Source organism: Heliangelus exortis, chromosome 15 (genome assembly GCF_036169615.1).
Source record: "Heliangelus exortis chromosome 15, bHelExo1.hap1, whole genome shotgun sequence".
Taxonomy (NCBI): domain Eukaryota; kingdom Metazoa; phylum Chordata; class Aves; order Apodiformes; family Trochilidae; genus Heliangelus; species Heliangelus exortis.
The window spans coordinates 5,092,773-5,113,570 of record NC_092436.1 but is presented as its reverse complement, the minus strand read 5'-3'; the positions used below and the strand labels follow the sequence as shown (position 1 = coordinate 5,113,570).

At 48.8% G+C, this 20,798-nt stretch overlaps 1 protein-coding gene across 1 annotated transcript; it reads left to right on the top strand.

Annotated features, from left to right (window-relative positions):
- The first annotated feature begins 1,560 nt into the window (after positions 1-1,560).
- Positions 1,561-20,513, top strand: CSF1R (colony stimulating factor 1 receptor). The gene is made up of 21 exons (XM_071759167.1): positions 1,561-1,743; positions 6,170-6,415; positions 7,197-7,481; positions 8,015-8,151; positions 8,870-9,029; positions 10,027-10,216; positions 10,908-11,023; positions 11,132-11,252; positions 11,608-11,798; positions 12,153-12,265; positions 14,310-14,436; positions 14,886-14,990; positions 15,281-15,391; positions 15,640-15,802; positions 16,340-16,437; positions 16,554-16,672; positions 17,420-17,542; positions 17,665-17,776; positions 18,032-18,131; positions 18,703-18,808; positions 19,152-20,513. The coding sequence occupies exons 1-21, from the start codon at positions 1,695-1,697 to the stop codon at positions 19,281-19,283; spliced, it is 2,904 nt and encodes a 967-aa protein (XP_071615268.1). The 5' UTR covers positions 1,561-1,694; the 3' UTR covers positions 19,284-20,513.
- Positions 20,514-20,798: the final 285 nt, after the last annotated feature.

Genomic DNA, 20,798 nt, shown 5'->3' with positions numbered 1-20,798 from the left:
GTGCTCTCACCTCCTGGTCTGAAGACATAATTTCTCTGGTACATTGCTAACTGCCCTGCTCAGAGAAGTCCTTTCCCCTCCTGTTTCCAGAGGGGTAAGGGGCTCTCCTCTGCCTGGCACCTTTGAGTTGGACGTACAGATTGAACAGCCACCTCAGTGCAGATGTTTTGGAAAAGCCCATCTCTTCCTGCCCACATTTTGCAGCCTGTATCCCTTGCCACCTGCAGCCGGGTCCAGCTAAGACAGAGCCCTCCAGCTAACCCTGGGGCTGAACCTTCCTCCCCTGTGCTTCCCAGCACTGCCAAGGGATGGACGAACTTTCCCACCCCAGAGCTGTCCTGAACCATCATCAGCTTCTGCTGCAGCCGGGGTTATCTACAGATAGAGCAGAGAGCAAGGGGCACCCTGTGTCTGAGCTGTCCTGCAAACATTTTGCTGACCTGGGAGTCCCTGCTAGAGCTGTTTTGTTCAAAGTTCCCCTCACCCCCTGTTTTGGAAGAGGCACAGTCCAGGGGAGGGTTAACAAAGTGCCTCACGAACCGCTCCCAGCTGCCTTCCATGATGTGAATTAGGACACAGCTTCAAAGGGCCTCCCCACCATGCTGGGGGGTGGGTGGGATTTTGGGGAGGAGGGGGCTTTGCTTGGGTCCTGTGGCTGCCGGGTGGTGACAGCGGCTGTGAGCCCAGGGCTTGCAGGTACAGGGAGAGGAGCAGAGCTGGGATAACCCTGTGTCCCTCAGCCCAGCTGGGGACGGGGACGGGGAGGGGGCTGCAGGTGGGACCCGACCCCTCTCCGTGCTGGGGGAGGCAGCAGGGGTGGGTGATCCACAGCTGGGGGGGCTCAGCCTCTGCGCAGGCCTGGAGGGTGGCTTAAGGGAGATCTTGTGTGGCCACAGAACCTCTTTCTGCACCAGGGATCACCCTCTTGATTAGAACACAGCCATTTGTCATCTTCAGAGGCTTCTTCCCACCTGGGAGCTGCCCTGAGCTGAATCAGCTCTGTGGGACCCTTGTGTGCAGTCAGCCATCTCCCTCTGCGGGCCCTCGGGACACGCAGCCAGCAAGAGCCCCTGAGGTAAAACTTGTCCTGCTGAGGTAAAACTTGTCCTGCTGAGGTAAAATGGAGTTCCCTGACGCTGGGGCAGGTCCCAACCTGGCTCTTTGTGTCCCCAAACAAGTGTGCAGCAGTCCTTGGGGGTTTGAGTGGCAGAAGTCGGGGTGGATCAGGATTGTCCTGAGCACTGTTATAATCTCTGCCCATGGCAGGAGGTTGGAACTGGATGATCTTTAAAATCCCTCCCAGCCCAAACCATTCTGTGGTGCAGTAACCCCTGACAGCCCTGAGGAGTGGTCTGGGGCTGAACCCCTCTCTGAGGAAGGGTCTGTGGTAGGAGGGGGGCTCCAAGAGTGGAGGGCCCTGCAGTGGGATGTGTGCATGGCCCCTTCTCAGTCAAAGGGGTTTGTCACCAGTGACGTCTCAAAGCATTACTTTTTTTTTTGCTTTTTTTTTCCCCTTCCATTTCAAAAACAAACAAAAAAAAGGGAATTTCTTAACTTGTGGTCAACTCGGAAAGGAGAAGCTCCTGCTGAGGGAGCACTGGGGACAGTGCCCACAAGGAGAGGCACCCACTGGTCGAGGGGATCCTTCAGCTGCCTCCCTGCTCCACGCTGGGGGCACCACAATCCCTGGGGACATGGGTCCTGCTCTCCTGCTGCTGCTCACCACAGCTGGCAGCTGGCAAGGTAAGTCCACTGGCCCACCAAAGCCTTATGGTGTCTCCATGCCACACTGGCGTGGGTCTGGGGGGTCAGATGAGGGTTTCTTGGGTGTCTGGTGTCAGTGCTCCATCCCTTCTCGGGCAAAAAGGGGCTGACAGCCTCAGTGGGGCTTGGGACAGAGCAATGCTGAAGTTGGACTAATGAATGCTTTGCTCTTGGTGGTGGAGGGTGAAGTTGGGCTCCACACCGTGTCTACAAAAAGCCTGCTGGGGGCTGGGGCAGTCCTGGGGCTGCTTCAGGAGGCAGTCACCATTGCTGTGGGCAGCCTCAAGGAGCCTCAGCATGAGCAGGGAGCAGACAAGTGGACATGATTGCTCCATGGCACAGCAGGGAAGAGACACTGGTTTGGATTTTAGTGCAGGCTTGGCTGTAGCAGCTTCCTGAATACCATCCAGAACTGTTTGTCATTATAGAGGGAGGACAGTGGTGGAAAGAGGATGTGTTTCTAGTCTGTCCTGGCTCTGGAGTCAGTGGTACTTTGGTCGTGTTCTTTTGGCTGCCTGCAGCCCTGCCAGGATAAGGCCAAAGGATATGGAAAGGTGCATGTGAAGTAGGGAGATATGAAATAAAACCTTCCCACTGTTTGGGTCTGGGCAGGGACTAGGACAAAGGAGAGGTTCAGCAGAAATTGTCTCTGAGAAGAACAGTCTCTGAAGTAAGTTTTTGTCCAAATGGAGCCAAAGATGGAGATGCTCGGGCAGCAGGTGGGAGAGTCAAGAAGGTTGGCTGCATTGGTACCTTTCAGTGTGCCAGGCTCCAGATGTCCAAGTTGCTCTTTTCTTTTACACAAGTGTTACACCTTGTGGTTAAAACAGAGCTGAAGCAGCCAAGGAGGGAAAAGTGAATATGCCTGGGTTTTGAGGCTGTGGAGATGACTAATAGGCTATATCCCATCAACCTCAAGATAGAGTCACTAAGCCTGCTTTGAGGTTTGCAAGCAGGCAGAAAACCAGTATTGCTAATCTTGCATGTTAAGTGCTGGCAGCATCTCAGATCTTACGTGATGCTTTCCTTCATTATTGTTTCATTATCTTTTCAAGTTGGCCACCTTCAATAGCTTTGAGCTGGAGCCTGACTCAGCTTCTCATTCCTTCTCCTACTTCTTGACTTGCAAGTGTATCTTCTGAGAGTATGCAGAGTTGAGGAGGTATAACCATTGTGATCTGGACTCCTGCTGGGAGAGTGACAGGGGTTCATATCCCCAAGCAGAGGAAGGATTTGAAACCTGATCAGCTCACATCAGTGTTCTTGGCTATCTTGAGACAGCTTCCTGGGGTTTCTTTTTTTTTCTTGTTTTGGATGAATCTAAATGTCTGAGGTGGAAGCCTCAGGTTTAATAGCTACCTTTTTCCCTTCCTCCTGCTCTCCCCAGATACTCTAGGTGCTTCTGGGGAGAGTGTCCCAGAAACCAAGCTTCTTCCCTCCCATTGCTCAGGGAGCTAAGCAAGAGGAGCTCAGGCCTGATGTGGGTCCCTCCCTGGGCCAGATTTTGGCCCAGTTATACTCCAGGACCAAGTCAAGGTCCTGATGATTGCCTTCTGTGGTAAGGCCCTTGAGTCCCTTTCTCTTGTTAGCCTGCACTTCTCCTTCCTCACCATTTCCTAGCCCTCAAAGGAAAGCAATGTTTTGGCTGGCATGGGAGAAGCAGGGACTGAGCCTGCAGCTGTAACTCCAGGTCATGGTTACACAACCCATGTGTGGTAAAACCTTTGGCCAGCAGTTACTGGCAAGGCTGCGGAAGCTGCTGGAGAGCAGCAGGGAGACATCCTTGGGCTTCGTGCAAGATTGCACCCTGGTCAGCAGGGAGAGAGCCTCTTCCAGCAGTCCTGCTTCCCCATTCTGGAAAAGGACCCACTGGTCTGACTCATCCCCCAGCACACACAGAGTGGGTGCTTGGGTGGCCTTCACCTGGTACTGCCCTGCATTTAGTGTCTCTGCTCCACCTGTCCTCACCTAATTTTGGTGGTGGTTGTCATTGATTGGAGTCTCCAGTGATAGCCTGAAGGCTCCTGGATTCCTGGATGTTATGGAGAGCACCTAACCTGAGCTCTTTGTGGCCATAGTATCTCTGGAGTAACTGGAGGCTGATGACAAGAAGGACACAGAGTGACAGTGGCTCTTGTCTGCCTTGGTCTTTGTTTCGGCCATAGCAGAACCACAAGGCAAGATGATCTTTTCCTGCATCAGTTTGAATGAAGTTCTGAATCAAAGAGCTTGGCTCCCTTTCTGAATAGGGATGTGAAGGGATAGCTAAAGCAGAGACCAGGTGAAGGAGGAGCATTCAGTGATAAAGAACTAAAAACAACAGAAATGTGTCAAGCCCCTCTAGAAAACACAGCTTGGCAAAATAAGAGGAACGTTGTACCTCAGATATGTGGAAAATGTGTCTTTGCAAAGGATCCTGGGATATGTTTTTTCCATTCTGGAAATAAATGAGGCTTTTCTTCTTTCCACAGAAAGATAAAAGCATCATTAAAATACCCAAACCAAACAAACTAAACAAAAACACCACAAGGGAGATAAAATGTCAAATATACCATGCTCCAAAGCTCCCTGATCTTTTCTTCTTCCCACAGGGCCAGCAAGTTTGATCCAGGCCTTATTTGGGTTTCCTCTGGGCAATTGCATTGTTGTCATGCTCCACAATGCTCTTCCAGGCCCTTCTTGAGCCTGGTACTCTTGATCCTTCATTGCTCAGAAGGAGGCATCAGCCCAAGACTACTTGCATGTTGTACAGGCTCTGGTGTTACAGTCCTGAGCACAGTTGGTAGCACAGGACACACATTTGAGCTTAGGACATAGACTTCCTCACCAAATAAGCTGTGAACAGGGGTGGATGAGGGTGGGTGTCTGCTTCTGCTGGCTGTGTTACAGGCACAGTGTCCAGGGCAGCACCTGGAAACAGGTTTGCTTTAAACTGCTTTTCTTTTTCATGACCATAAGCAGCCTTCTTTCTTCACCCTGCAGCAAGGGCTGGAACATCTGGCCACTACTGCCCTTTCCCCTGATGGAAATGGAAATGCAGCTGGAATAATGGTGTTGCTTTGTCCTCTCCCACTTCCTGATGAGTTAGGGGTTTTATGTTCATTTGGACAACAAATCTTTCAACTGAAGAGGTCCTGTGAGTCCAGAGGAGTCTGCGTTAGGGTTTGAGAGATCACAAGGACAAACCCAGCCCTTGTTTCTGCTGCCACCACACAAGAGGAGCAATGCCTGCAGTTGCCTGGTGTACAACGAGCAGCAAATGAAGCTGAGCAGCTACTTTTATACTTACTGCTATTTGAACCTGGGTGTGTGTCCCTTTAAGATGTGAGAATGGGTTAGCAACTGGGAAGGAAAGCAGAAGTGGGAGAATAGTCCTGGAGAGGGGCCAGAGAGTAGTGCAGAGCCCCCTGCACACAGATAGCCATTTGCAATGTGTTTCCTGTCCTCCCCAAAGGCCTGGCATGGGGGGGTGGTACTGCTTCTTCCCTAGCCCTACAGCACTGATTCATTTCTCACTTCCCCCCACCCTAAATATAGGTGGTGACTCAAAGAACTTGCTGACGCAGCAAAATGGGAAAACTGTTTCCCTCAGACTCTATGGGCTGGAGTTGGACCCTGGTTCCCCTTTATTCAGCCAGGAAAGGAGCCACCTTCAAAGTAGGGTTGGCATCAGAAGTCCAGCTGAGGAGTCACCATAGCCTGGTGCTCTGTACACATATAACTACAAACTGTGGGCTTTCATGAGCTGTTTAGCTTCCCTGTGCCTCAGTTTCCCACCCCCCAATATAAATAATGATGGCAACTTGCTTTATAATGTAATTGATGGTATCTGCAAGGAAAACACACTGTTTGACTCTATGATAAGGCACAGTCTGGTGTCCTTCAAAATCCACTGCCCAGCAACCGAAAAGCCAGTCTGCCCAAAAGGCATGCACTGACCTCCTGCTCTACAGAACTTTTTCCTGTCTGTTCTGGCCCATCACAGCACCAATGCAACAAAAAGAGCCTCCTCCACTGCACTTGATTTCACCTTCACCAAATGGTGTTTAAGCTGAGTTCAGCTCCAGCTCTGCCATAAAAGGAAAACTGTTCCAAGAGGCAAAGCCCAACAGGAATAATTTCCAAGCTATTATTTGGTCTAATCAGCTCCAGATTATTTTTTTCTGTATTGTGTTCATATGTGGGGTTCTATCTCTTCTTTGAAATCCATTCCTTGGAGAATCAGGCTGTATTGGTCAGGTGGGATGGAGGATGGCTGGGGTGATGCAAACCTAAGATCAAGTTTGAATCCCAAGCCCAGTCCCTTCCTGATGCTCAGCTACTCCATGCTCAGCAGTATGAACTCCAGCAGAGCATCATTAGAGATCAGTTTTGCACCCTCACTATTCCTCTCTTTCCTCTGTAGGCTCGGCATCCCCAGTGATCAGCCCTGACCTCCCTGCTCTGGTTGTCAATGTGGGTGATCCAGTGACCTTGCACTGCTCAGGAGAGTCTCAAGTGGAATGGAAAACACGAAAGGAGACATTCAGCAACCACACGAGCAGCACTCTCAGTATTCCCAAGGCCACTTACAGGGATACAGGCACCTATAAGTGTGTTTATGTCAACAGCAGTGACAATGGCATTGCAACTGTGCATCTGTTTGTGAGAGGTAAGCAGAGGTTTCCCTCTTCCCATGCAGATGGCCTCTTTCCAGGGAGCACAGCCCTCACACAAGTCCTCTCAATGGCTGTGGTGCAAGGTGTGTTTGGGGGAGCTGTGCAGGCTCCCACTGGTTACTCACAACCATGCAAGCCCATATGGAATGGGGACAACAGCTGAATCACTGGGGTAGAGTGCAGAGCATCTGCATATCATGCATATCTGTCTGGCCTGGACTTCTCCCTCTGTTTACCTTGGGTTCTGTTCCTGCAAAAATAGGTATGAAAGTCTGTTCTGTGTTGTAATGAGCAGTGAGATCTGGGAATCAGAGAATGGTATTGTCAGATAAGGGAATGTCACATCAATCACATCTTCATGATGTGACCTGAACCCCAAACATTCTCTTGCCCCAGAAGAATTTATGCTGTGGTAGCTCCACCACCTTCCCTTGTACCAGAGATACAATCCTGGACAGGGAAGCTGTGGAGGCCTGGTGAGTAAATCTACCACTGTGGTGAAAAGTTTGATCAGAGGCAAGCATATTTCTCAGCCTTTTCTGCCCATGTACATCTGTGAGCTGATTGCTGTGCTCTCCTCAAACGCCTTGGCTGGAACTGGGCTTTGTCATGTGAGGTTTTGGAGTCTGAGTCAGGCTGGCCTTGAGCAGGGCTGCCCCAGCATCAGCCTCCCACTGGGCAGCCATGCAGCAGACTTGCCTTTGCTGGAATGTGTTTCTCAGCTTTGATGCATTTTCTGATCCCATTCTCTGGCAATCCTTGTGTCCCCCCCAGACCCCAGTAACGTGTGGTACACCCCAACTTTCCGGATCTCTGTGACCAAAGGTGGTGATGCTGAGTTCCCCTGCCTCATCACAGCCCCTGAGTATGGATCCAATGTGACTCTCACAACAGATGATGCCTCTCCTCTCACACCTGGAACCAACTATTCTTTCAGTGCTGAGAAAGGAATAACACTACACAATGTGCAGAGCAAGCAGAAGGGCTCTTACCGATGCCAAGCAGTGGTAAATGGAAAAATAGAGCAGTCATCAAGAATAAGACTGATTGTGGAAGAAGGTAAAGGACTGGGGTTGTGGCTGTCCTCAGGGAGACAGCAATAGCTCAGCTGGCCACAGTAGGTAGTTAAGGAAAAGCTCGTTACCAGTGGTAGGAAAGACCTCCTGAATTTGCAGTCTTTAAAGGATATTTAATGGAAGCAAAATTCCATCAGCTTCTCACAAATTGGCTCCTTCATGTGGGACTCCATGATTTCACCAATGTTCAAAACTTCAGGCACTACCACAGAACATAGAAAGAAGTCCCCCAATCTCCCTGATGTTCTGCAAGTCCCCAGGCCCTGATGCTCAGGATATGACCATGACAGAAGGTTTCTGTTCCCTTGCAACCCACAGTGCTGCCTGCTGTGCTCTCCCCAAACTGTGCTGTTTCCCATAGATGTGTGCACAAAAAAAAAAGAGTGATGATCCATAGGGAAGGAGAAAGCTGAGGGTAAAAAAGCTGAAGAGGATGGAAAGGAGAAGGTAGCATGGCCCTGGGGAGTCTCACATGGGGTCACTGGATTGAATCTTTCCCTGCTTGCCTTTGTGTAGCCCTGGAGAAGCCTGTGTCAGTGATGATGGACCCTATGGACCATGTGAGAATCGTGGGAGAACCTTTCACAGTCACTTGCAGAGTAATTGCTCCTTCCCACAAGTATGACATCAGATGGGTGACAGCAGCAAAGAGTGTAAGTTGTGTACCTTCATGAGGGGACAGAGCTTTCCTGGAAACTGGGAGGCATAGAGTGGTAAGAACTGCCACAGTCACTTGCAACAAAACCTTGATCTGCCCAACCAAAGCAGCTATTTGAACAAGCTGTTGAAATCTGAGTATGGCCTTGGGATAACACAGGGCTGAGAGACACCTGCCCAGTGTCAGGATCTTGCTGCCAGAGAGAAGGGAAGTGTGTTGTTTCAGCTGAGTTCTTTGAACATGAGCAACAGCATCTTCAAAGGCAATGTTCCTCCAGCCAGCACTGACAGAGTTTATAAAGCAGCAGCCATGTTCAGGGCACATGGTTCCACAGAGACAAGTTATGGGTAGAGAAAAAGAATGCATTTCAAAATCTCTCTTGTGCTGACCTTTAACTGCTAGATGGTTGAGTAAGGTTTGTCTTTTTATATCTGATGCCTTCAGTAAGGAGCTGACATACAGGATGTGCTTGGATCTCACAGTATAAGGCAAATTTGCACTTAGGAGGCCATGATCCTCAGTGCTGTGGAATACCTGCCCTGAACACCTGGGTTTAATGTGCCTCTTGGTCACCATACAGATGGCTTTCAGGGACTCTATAACAAAGCTTAGTAGCCCAGAACAGGGAGGGGGGTGGATGTTTTTTTGTAAGTACTCAGCTCAATCCTTTTTCCTTTCATGAAAGTGCCTGGTGTTCCCTCCCTGCCTGACAGGTCAGGAGAACCAAAAAGCCCAGCTTTGAAAATGAGAACTACTACATCAGCGACACCCTGTCTGTCCCAGCAGTGACCCTGGAAGACAGTGGGAAATACACTTGTATAGCTAACAACTCAGCAGGATTCAGGAATGCCTCAACAATGCTGCAGGTTGTAGGTAAGTACTTACCCAAAAGACCAGGAAAGGGTGGACTGAATCACAGCCTTGAGTATTTGTGGCTTCTGCCTTCATATTTTTCCTAGTTTTGTTGTTGGCAGCATTCTCACTTGTGCCTGAAGGCTCATATCTGAAATGTGGAGCTGCTACAAAAGGAACAAGTGTTCCTTTCATGTCTTGAGGGACTTTTCCTTTTTTTTTTTTAATTCTGGGTGAAAAATTAGAAAGTTTTTAACAATTTCTGTGTCTATAAAGAGACTTAATGCAAACAAAAAAATGAAGTAAAGTTATGCCAAAGACCAGGAAGGGCTGCCTAGAAGAAAGGGCAAGCCACATGAGCAGGGTATGGATCTTTGTCTCTTCCAGTAACAGATACACATAAGAGTATTCAGGTCTATTTTGCACTTGTTTTTATCTCAAGATGGAAAATTCATCCTTGCATCTCCTAGGCACCCAAAACTGCTGTATACCATAGCTCTGAAAGAGGCCTTGGGCTGAGTTGTTTCCAGGTGAGATGCCAAGAGCTTATCTAAGGGATCTGTCTTCTACAGTCTTGGCCTCATCACCTAGGAAGAAATTCTTTACAGAGAGAGTGATCAGACACTGGAATGGGCTGCCCAGGGAGGTGGTGAATTCTCCATCCATGGAGGTTTTTAAGAGGAGACCGAATGTCTGGTAACCATGGTGGCTGTGGATCAGGGGTTGAACTTGATGATCTCAGAGGTCTCTTCCAACCCAGATGATTCTGGGATTCTATTAGGATGAGACATGTAAAGCCTCTTTCCCCATGAGAGTTTACTAAGATTTTCTAGCTCTCCTCAGACAGTTAATCCAAGCTGTTATGGCAAAGAAACTTAAAAGGACTATTTTGGCAACAAAATCTGTGTAATGCCTCATTCCTCCTATCCTTCCCCATGATAGTCCATTTATAAAGCTGATTTGAGGTAGTTTTGGGTCTCTGGACATGCTGATGGTGATGCTCTCCTCCATCCTGCAGAGAATGGTTATGTGTACCTGACTCCACTGCAAGCCACCAGCCAGGAAGTCACTTTGGGAGAAAGTCTGGAGCTTCAGGTCCATATTGAGGCTTACCCAAAACTTCTTCTCTGGGGCTGGGAGCACACAAACCCCTTGAAGAACTCTAGGAATACCACATTCAAGGATCAAATGATCTCTGGAAACAACTGGTATGTGCTCTCTCTTCTACACTGGCCATGGCTTGTTTCCAGTGATGGTTTCCTTGTGAGACAGGCAGACTCCATGCAATAGCCTGTGGGATCAGAGAAAAATGGTTTTACAGAGGGGAACTGTTCTGTCTTCAGCAAATTGAGGCCAAAAGGAGACGAAAGGGAAGAGAATAATTCGATTTGGTGGGGAGTTTGGGCAATTCCCCTTAGAAGCCCAAAATAATCTATGAGAGGAAGCGTGTTACTCAGCAAGCATGATGGCTTTAGGGCAAACTCCTTCTTGCATTGGGATCTGAGAAACGAGCTGGGGGCAGAGGGGTGTGGGCACTAGGGGCCATGATTTGATGGGCTAAGAAATGGGAGGAATAACTCATTCTGTCACAGGCAGGAAGATCAGCCTCCTCCAGCCTTTCAAAGGCAGTGATTTAGACTTCAAACTTTCTGAGCATTCGCCCACCAGTAGCCTTTCAGAAGTGCTGTGCAGTTGGTGGCAAAAGGTCTTTCCTCTAAGATTAAAGGCAAGAGATCCTCCCTGCTTCTCCTGAAGCATCAAATAGCAGATTCCCCTTGTGGGCTGGGATTGGTGTTAAACCACTTCAGGCCACAGGGAGCAGCAGCCTTTCCCTGAGCAGACTGTGTGAGTGTTTGAGTGTGCTGAGCACAGCTTTCTTCACGGTGTGAATTCCCTCAGGTACAACAACACCCTCTTCCTGAACCGCCTGCAGGAAGGAGAGGGAGGTCTCTATACATTTCATGCCCTCAACAGTGAGATGAATGCATCAGTTACCTTCAGTATCTCTGTAAAATGTAAGTATCACGGGGGTCCTGGGTGTTTTCTTGCTGCACACAGGGAAAGTAAATCAGAACACAGCTGTTCCTCTGGTCATAGCACTCGCTTATCTGCCTTCCTGACAGCTCCTCCAAGGGTCTGCAAAATCAAGGTGCCAGCCAATGACTCCAGCATCCTCCAGTGCATGGCCATTGGCTACCCTGCCCCACGTCTTGAGTGGTACCAGTGCTCCATCTACTCTGACAGGTGAGTAATGCCTGCAGAGGCTGAGCACCTTCAAGGTGGGTACTTGCCCACAGGTCTGAGGCTCTGCAGAGCACAGGCTCACTGAGCTTTGCTCTGATGGGAGGCAGCTGCCTGTACAGCCCCATTCAAGGAGGGAACTGCTGCCACAACCCAGCTGTAGCAGTTAAGGCTCTGTCTATACAGGACTTGAATGTTGAGGGAGGGAGATCTTTTTGCTGGGCACAGAGTACCACATCTCAGAGCTGTATCCCTAATTTCCAGTGTCTCCTTTCTAGTCTGGTACAGGCACTTCTTCACTTATGAACAGCTGTGCTACAGAGGAACACTCATTCTCTCCTGCTTGGTGTTTCTGCAGATACAATGAGGACTACAGGTTGCTACTGAATGACTCCAGTCCCCAGGTGGTGAACATGTTGCCCTTCCATGAGGTGGAAGTGGAGAGTGCCATCCCCTTCCAGGAGCTGGGTGACAATTTCACCTTCTGCTGTGTGGCCATTAACAGAGAGGGGAATGCTTCTGACATGTTTCATTCACTCACCATCACCAGTAAGATTCAAACTGGTAGCTGGGCAGAGTGCAGGGGAAATAGAGGGCTTTTGGTGTGTTCTTCCTATGTGTATATCCCCACTGTCTTGCAAGAGAGGTGGACTAGATTCCATAAGCTCTCTCTACCCACAAGGAGATGGGAGGCTTTGGCACTTGCCAGTCCTAGGAACCATGTGGGAATTGCTGGTTGGGCAGAACTACCTCAGTTCCCAGCAGCTCTTGTGGGTGTCTCTGAGGTCGCCACTGGGTTGTGTGGCATACAAGGGAAGCCTAACTGAACAGCTGGGGAAAATGCTCCTAGACATAGGATTGCAACAGGAGTGTTTTACTCATTCCCATTTTTTCCTCCTCCAGGAAACATCATGGCCCCACCAAACAAGCTCTTCAGCCCCATCCTCTCCACCTGCATAGGCACATCGGGCCTGCTGCTCCTTCTACTCCTCTTCCTCCTCTACAAGTACAACCAGGTCAGATTCCCTGATGGATAGCAAGGGCTGCAGGGCCTGCTCAGCCTCACAGCCCACACTGCCCCTGCTGGCAGCCACGGGCAGGAAGCAATCAGCTTGGACATGCTAGGCAAGCCATCTCCCTCACTTCCACTGCCTCCAGCTTCCCTCAGGAGTTTCCTGCTGCAGGGCAAGGCTCATGTCCCCAGCTCTCCCACCACTGGTCCTTCAGCCTTGTAGCCCAGAGGTCACTGTGGCTGTTTCTCAGTGCCAGACAAAGGTGCTTATACTGTGCTGTTAATTGCAGCTGGCTCTGCTCTGCTCACCAGGAATCCACAAACCAAATTAAGGAGAAAAAGTGATTTTCCACTTGCATCTACTCTTTATTCTCCTCTGTGCTTTATAAAAAGGTGTCTTTATGGGGTAACAGGGTGATTTTAGAAAGTGTTTGTCTTCAGGAAGACTTGGTCACTATTTTTATACAACAACTTGCCCTGTTTTCTCTGTACAACTAACTTTCAGCATTTGAATTCCTTCTCAGTTGTTTCCATAAACTGCACCAATCAGCAGTCACCTCTGCTTTGTCAGTGGGTCAAAATCTCCTGATTTTTGATCAGGTCAAGATCTCCTGATCTTTTGGCATTCTTCCTTTGACAGCCCATCAAAGGCTGCAAATTTTGCAGTAGAGTTCTGGTACTGGTTGTCAGAAGATCCATCAGAGCCCTCTCCCAAACAAGCATCTACAGCTTTGCAGGCAGAGATGAGCTCTCTCTGGCCAGTAGTCCAGAGAGAGGTGGATGGATGTGTAAGCACAGCTCTGAAGTAGCTTTCTAGGAAGACCTTGCAAGCCCAAGAGAAGAAAATTGTATTTAAAAATAGTCTTACCTACCTCTGCCATGGGCTGCTTGAGTCATGACAGACTGCTGCTCTGCTAGGTTGATTGTGGAGCAGAAAGCAGCAGTGCTCAGAAAGCAGGCAAAAGCAGATACACCAGGTATGTGTGGCATTCTTTGAGGGACTTCCACCAGAAACTGTGCTCCTGGAGCATCCTGTCTGGGCCTTTTTGGACAGCCTGCATGGGCACGGATGTTCAACTCTCAGGAAAAGGAAACAGAAGCATTGTGGGGGAGGAAACAAACAGATGCTTTGCATCAAAACTGCAGAGCTGTTTGTCCCTTGTGTCTGTGCTAACCTAGCTTGGAATAACTACCCACACACTGCATCCTTCTCTGCAGCTGTCAAGGGGAAGTGGTGAGGAGCAGCATTTCAGCACACATCTCCCTGTAGATGGGATGTGAGGTGATTCATCTCAGCCATGGTCACCCCACCCCTGCTTCCCTGTGTCTGCCTGGATGGACCTGAGACCATTTTTGCCACTCTGGGGTTCCAGTCCTTGCCTCTCCTTGCACAGGAGCAAAAGCTGCACACAGTGCTCTGCTGCTAAGCTACTTCACTGCCTTTCCATGTGCTTGTGCCTCCAGTCCTGGAACTCTCAACATGAATGAGAACACCCAGCACAAGCTGGAGCTGCCTCTGCCCATGAGTTTCTGCACTGCTTCTCTCTGCCTTACCTGGTTACTTCTGCCATGAGATTCGGGGAAAAGAATAAATGCTTACTTCTCTTTCTCCATTTCTTGTTTTCCCCTGTAAGGGAAGGGGGGCTGGACAATCTCTGCTGTTCTGCTGTGCTCAGCAACCCAAAGTATCGAGGAAGGAGACACAGTGGGGACATCATGTCCTTACTGAACCCAGCTGGGTACTGTCAGCCCCTGGTCTGGTGCTGGCTCTGCCATCCCAAGTGAGGGTAATAGCTGCTTTCAGTGAAAGAGGCAAGAGCAGTGCCCTCAGTCATGGGTGACCGGTGGGAAGGACTTTGTAACAGCAAAAGGCCCAGGGTATCCAGACAAAGCCTCTGTCACTCAGTTCAGGTACAAAGGAAGAAATATTTGATGGGCCAAAAGCCAAGTCTTCTCTCTGCCTGCAGGGTGAAAGCTGGAGTGCATGTGAGGACTGGGGACACTCAGGACTTGAGGGACATTGAATAACTGAAGTCTCTTCCTTACAGAAACCCAAGTACCAGATACGGTGGAAGATCATTGAGGCCTGTGAAGGGAATAACTACATCTTTATTGATCCAACTCAGCTGCCATACAATGAAAAATGGGAGTTTCCCAGGAATAACCTCCAGTTTGGTAAGAGGACTTCCTTGTTGCTTGCCTGGTGGAATGCAGTTCACTGCAGATCTTAAATGCTCCAGTGGGCAGAGCCAAAGCAATTAAGTAATTCTAAAGCTGCATCCAGACAGCCTTGTTGCCCTTTTCCACACAGGGTGGCAAATGCTGGGATATAACCTCCACTGCTCTGAGAAAGGTTGAGAGGATCACAACCCTCCTTTTGCATCTGGGATCATTCCCAGTGCATAGAGCTGGCAAGCCCATATTTGAATGGGGCCTTTTTCATACAGTCTTTGCTCACAGTAGAGTTCCCCTCAGATATTAACCAGTTCCTGACTATGCAATGTGTCATTTTATCTGGGTTCAGCAGGAATCCACATCTTCCTCAAGGCTGTGTGCAGGACAACTGCAAAATTTCTTCTTATAAAGCATTTTAAGTATGCTTTTTTTTTTTTTTCCCTCTACAGGAAAAACTCTTGGTGCAGGAGCTTTTGGAAAAGTGGTAGAAGCCACTGCTTTTGGCCTTGGCAAAGAAGATTCGGTCCTCAAAGTGGCTGTGAAAATGCTGAAGTGTAAGCCCAGAACAATGTACAAATGCTGAAATCCCCCAGGCTCCTTTGGGCAGGATATAGTGTGTGTTCACCAGCTGTGATGGTGCTCCTAGAATGCAATATCTACTTTTTTATGTTTCTATTACAAGCACTGGATGCTGGAATCATGCTGTTGTCACATTTGTGGACATGTCTGGCCAAAGGCACAGATAAATGACAGTTTCTCTTCTGTCTCTCTTTCTTGTTCCATCTCTGTCTACACTTTTTTCTGTCCTCTTCCTTCACGCAGCCCCTCTCCTCTTGTCTTGCAGCATCAGCAGACACAGATGAGCAGGAGGCTCTCATGTCTGAGCTGAAGATCATGAGTCACTTGGGACACCACCAGAACATTGTTAATTTGCTGGGAGCATGTACCAATGGAGGTAGGACCCAACAGCCCTGCTTCCCCCACTGACCCTTCCCATAGTGTTGTTACCCCTCCTCAGTCTCACACCAGAGGCAGCTGATGTGCTCATCAGCCTCTTTTGAACCTATAACTTCACATGGAATGGCCCTTTCTGGACAGGCTTAGGTGCAGGATGGGTTCTGCTGAGCCTCCCAGGGAAAGCAACCTTTAGGACAGGTCACAGTAGTGTCATTTCTTCATGAACCCTTTCTGCCTCTCTCCCAGGCCCAATCCTTGTCATCACAGAGTACTGTCGCTATGGAGATCTGCTGAATTTCCTGAGGAAGAAGGCTGAATCCATAATTATCCAGGATTCTTCTCTGGACACCTCTTTAGACAGCACTGCTGACTACAAAAATGTTGATGTAGAGAAGAAATACATCCGGAGGTAAAAGCAGAGTTCTGGCACTCAAGGGCAGAGCAAGGCAGAAATATTCAGAGGGCTGTGCTGGGGAAAGAGTAAGAAAGAGCAGAAGTCTGGGGAAATGCAGAATACCAGCACATAAAAGCCACTGCAGATGGGTGTGTTTAGACTTGGTTGCAGTTCCAAGCTCTTCAAAGTCTGTGACAGCAGTCATTGGATAACCCACAATAAATCCTGGTTTCGGTCCAATCTGCCCTCCCACAGTTTGGAATGAGAATTTTTGGCTTCCTGCACTGTTTTTTAAGACAAGAGACTGAGCACTCCCAATCAGCCTAGGGCAGTCCCCTGACAAAAGGGGAACAGTATGTGGAACTCCATACCCCAGGGCATTTGGGTCCCCCTTTGGAATCAGTCTCAATGCTTACTTGCCCTTAAGCTTCCAGCTAAGCCACTTCCTGCAGGCAGGGGTGTAGTTTCTTCTCTCAGAGGATGAGGAGAAGGATTGAAAGTATTGCTGGAGGGTTACTAACAGCCTTCTTCCATCTGTTTCATCTGATTCAGTGACAGTGGCTTCTCAAGCCAGGGTTTGGAAACCTATGTTGAAATGAGGCCTGTGTCATCATCATCTTCAGCATCATCAGATTCTGTGCTAGCCAGAGGTGAGTTAAAGGCCTTTTATTGTGGTGACCCTGTCTTGCTTAGCACCAGGGGACCAGCATAGCTCACTTTATTAGCCAGGTTTGCAGGAATGCTAAAATTTTGCTTTGAATTTCAGGGAAAAGCTCAGAGGAAGATGATGAAACCAGGGAGGATCTCCGTCCCCTCAATCTCTCTGACCTGCTACAGTTTTCCAGCCAGGTGGCCCAGGGCATGGCATTCCTTGCATCAAAGAATGTGAGTGCCAAGGGGACAATTGTCCCCAGCACCCCAACTGGGAAACAACAGTCCAGCCAGCAGGCAGCATCCATCCTGACCCCATAGGGCTTGGGATGTTTTTTTAATGAGGTGGCCAAGTTCAAGCAAGATGTTGCTGGGAAATTGCCTCTTAGTTCCATGTTTGGTTCAGACCTGCTGGGCTGCAGTGAGCAGTGTTCCCTCAGGAGCCTTTGTCTCCCATGGGCTCCAGGAAGGCCATCACTGCAGGGGATGTCCATCTTCTAGTCTCAAAAATTTTTTGCCCAGCTTTTATATGAGGTCAGGAACTCTGATGTGAAGTTTCTTGCACTGGCAGTGTCCCCACTGCCCCAGGGACAAGGAACTGAAAGTGGCTGTTGAGCTGTCTGCCAGAGCTGGCTCATTAAGAGTACCAAAGTCATTATATGATTGTTTCAGAGATGAGGGCACTGTGTCAACAGCCCCTGGCTCGGAGCCTCCTCCCATGGGGAAGATGATGGCATCACAAATTATTAAAGGACAGAGCTTGAAATGTCACCATGTCTTAGCACTGCAAATGAAGTGGTTGAAATGGAGCCCGTGCTCCTTGTGCACGACACAATGCCTCTCCCAGGGGCTTTTCAAGCAGTACGTGTTCCTCCTGCCCCTCTAGGTGTTGTTTTGGTGGCAGGCCCAGGCTGTAGGGAATTAGCTGGGACTGCTCAGGGATATTGGCTTGGTCTCAGTTGGATTCTCTTCTCCCCCCAGTGCATCCACCGTGACCTGGCAGCCAGGAATGTGCTTGTCTCAGATGGACGGGTAGCCAAGATTTGTGACTTTGGCCTGGCCCGTGACATCATGAATGACTCCAACTATGTTGTAAAAGGCAATGTAAGTAACTAAAACAGGGACAAGAGAAGGTGTAAGGGTGGGGTGTGCCTGGAGCACAAAGGACAGGATGGGAGCATAAGCTGCCAGCTTGTCCCATTCTGCAGGGCTCTTTGCTCTTCCAGGCCCGTCTGCCCGTGAAATGGATGGCTCCAGAGAGCATCTTTGACTGCATTTATACAGTGCAGAGTGATGTATGGTCTTATGGCATCCTTCTCTGGGAGATCTTCTCCCTTGGTAAGAAAGAAGCAAGCTTCTAAACCTCTTGTTTTCCATGGCTTACCACTGCCCTAATGTCTCTGCAGGGAAGTTTCTAAGAAAGGAGTAAGGTTGACAAAAATTTAGGTTTTATCAGAGATATAAAACACTATTATGCTTCCAGAGGGACAAATAAAAACAACAGCTCCTGGACTATTTGTTGTAACCCAGAGCTCTCTGAGAATGAGTAGCACTGGCTGCAGTGTTGAGTGAGCTGATCTGATCCTGTCACAGGTAAAAGTCCGTATCCTGGCATGGTGGTGAACAGCAAATTCTACAGCATGGTGAAGCAGGGATACCAGATGGCCAGGCCTGACTTTGCTCCCTTGGAAATGTGAGTGGATGCTCTGACATGCACATAGGGGGTGACAGGGTGGCTGGAGCTGCTGCACAGGGGGTGGGCGGGTAGATGGCAGAAGGACCTTGGTCACAGGTCTGCCTGATGCTCCCAGGCACGTCTGCCCTTGACTTTTAGGTTAGATCTTACCAGGCTGCTCTTTCCTCCTGTAGGAAATCAAAACCTGGACAGTCAGTTGTGATGCTCTGTCTACTGTTTCCTCTGGTTATGGACAGGAAGATGGGAGAGCTCCTGTTAGATGTCTACATTCCTGAACTTTGTTTTCAATCAGCTACTTTTAACTCTAGGACTATGAGAAGACAAGCCTGAGGAGGCTACAGGAAGTGAATGACTTTAAGTTTAAAAAAAAAAAAGTACTGGAGGAATAAAGCTCCTCGTTGATAGATCAGTTTACTGTACCCACTTCACATGCACTGACCGTGGGTTTTACAGACAGGAAGATGAGGGACTGCTCTGTGTTTTGTGCCTCAAATATAAAGGGGAGAGCCTGGGGCTGCAGCTTTGTAGCAGCCCAGTGCAACCCCCCTGTCCCTGTTTGGCTCTGCAGGTACAGCATCATGCAGGCTTGCTGGAGCCTGGAGCCCACACAGAGACCCACCTTTGACCAAATCTGCTGCTTTATTCAGAAAGAGCTGGAGGAGCACAAGGAGCAGGTAAGGACCTGTGCTGGGGAGAAGGGAAAGGTACTTTCTCTCAGTGTGGAAGTAGCTCCTGGACAATTTTCCTGTAGAGGTCCCTTAGCTGATGGGAGCAGTTTAGTGTTCTAGGGGCAGCAATACAGAGAGGGGTAAGACTGCTAGTGCAGCAGCTGTGCCCTGTTCCCCTGGATGTGCTGTGCTGCCCTGTGACCAGCAATCCAGCAGCTCCACCACAGCATGGGCATGCCTGTCCTGCCAGCTAGCCATGCCCTGTTGCTAGCTGGTCACCTCTGCAGAAATAGATGTCCTACATCCTTGAAGGGACTCTGACACACCCGGGGTGGTTTTTGCTTTCAAGGACTACACCAACCTCCCCTCCACTGCTGAGGAAGACAGTGGCTGTGATACCTCTGGCTGCTGTGAGGAGTCCTGCGAGCAAGAGGAGAGTGGTCAGCCCCTTCTCAAGAGCAACAACTATCAGTTCTGTTAGCTGGGACCATCACCCTGGGGTAGATTCCTGTCCTCCTGGCTCTGCAGAGCACATGGTTCTGCTCTGCCCTAGGACATGGGCACCTTCTGCTTTGGCTCTCCTCTGTGCTTTCTGAAGTGTGAGTTTTACCAACTCCCTTGCTGAAATGTTGGTGCTGGAGTGACTCAACACCACGACTCAACCTGGGGGTTCCCAAGGTCTTACCTCAACACAGCATAGAGTTGCTAGGATGATAACTTGCTCCATCTCTGCAAGGTACAGGGAAGTTCTGCACTGTTTGCCTCCCCACCTCCCAGAAGAGACTGGGGTGTTTGGTTTTCATAGCATTTCTAAAAAAATAAATAAAAAAGCTGCAGCCAAGTTAGACACTTCCAAAAGTCACTCATGTGACTGAACCCTTGTTCTATGAGCACACCTTGAACCAAGTGCTGAAGCTGAAACTGTTCCACACAGGAGCAGCAGCCCTGTCTTGGTGGTCCAGCTCTCTTCCCTTTGTCAGTCTGACCCTGGATGGTGCAGAGGCTTTAGCTGTATCTAGCATCAAATAATGCATTAAACTCTACATTTCTTCATGCAGCTTCACCTCTCTGCAGCTGATACTTCTGCAGGGATTGAGTGAATGAGCTGAGGTGACAATCCTAGGGTTCTCTGAACTTGCACCCCAGTAACAGGACAGAGGGACAGTTATTACTCAGGTAAAACACAGAAGTAACCAATGCTCTTCCACATAAGCACTGAACACAAACACAACCCAGGAAATAATGGCAGCTTAAAACAGGTCTGGAAATGATCAAAATAATTCAGAGATATGGTAGGATGTTATGTAGCAATTACTGCCTTTGTCATGATTACAGCTGTGCTTTTGTACATATTTGCCTGAGTTTATTTGAACTGTACCACTGAGGTGATTTTTTGTTTTGTTTTGTTTTTTCATAAGCTAGGGCCCCATCCTATTAGTACTTAGAAGTAGCTAAAGAGCCTTCTCAGCTTCCCCTGCCTTAGTGGGTGAAGAATGAGTATTCTACATAAAAACACTGACAGAGCTCAAGCAACCTCCTGTGTGGCAGGTGGCCTTTGTCATATGAGCAATTAGTGGTGGGGGCCACCCCTGATTATATTAAATCTGGTTTTATGCTAACATGAAGTGATTCATTCCTCCTTACTAAATAAAAAGCTAATGCATTTCTATCTTTCAGCATTATAAAAAATAAAATAAGATGTTTAACAAAATGAGTCTCTTCCAGGACGTTAAGGACTGTTCTCAGAGGGGAACAGATCAGAGCACGGGTGATGGCCCATCCTCTCACACCCTCCAACTCTGCTCCAGCTCCTCAGACACACTCCTCATTACCAGTTCTCAAAACCATTCAATTTTGTATAATGCAAAAAAACCCCAAACCTTATTAAAAGCAAGGTTTTATAGCACTTTGACTGTCCTGCTTCTAGCAGGGACAAATTAAATAGTCACTGTGCATGGATATAATGGGGGAGCAATTTAAATTGTGATGATATAAC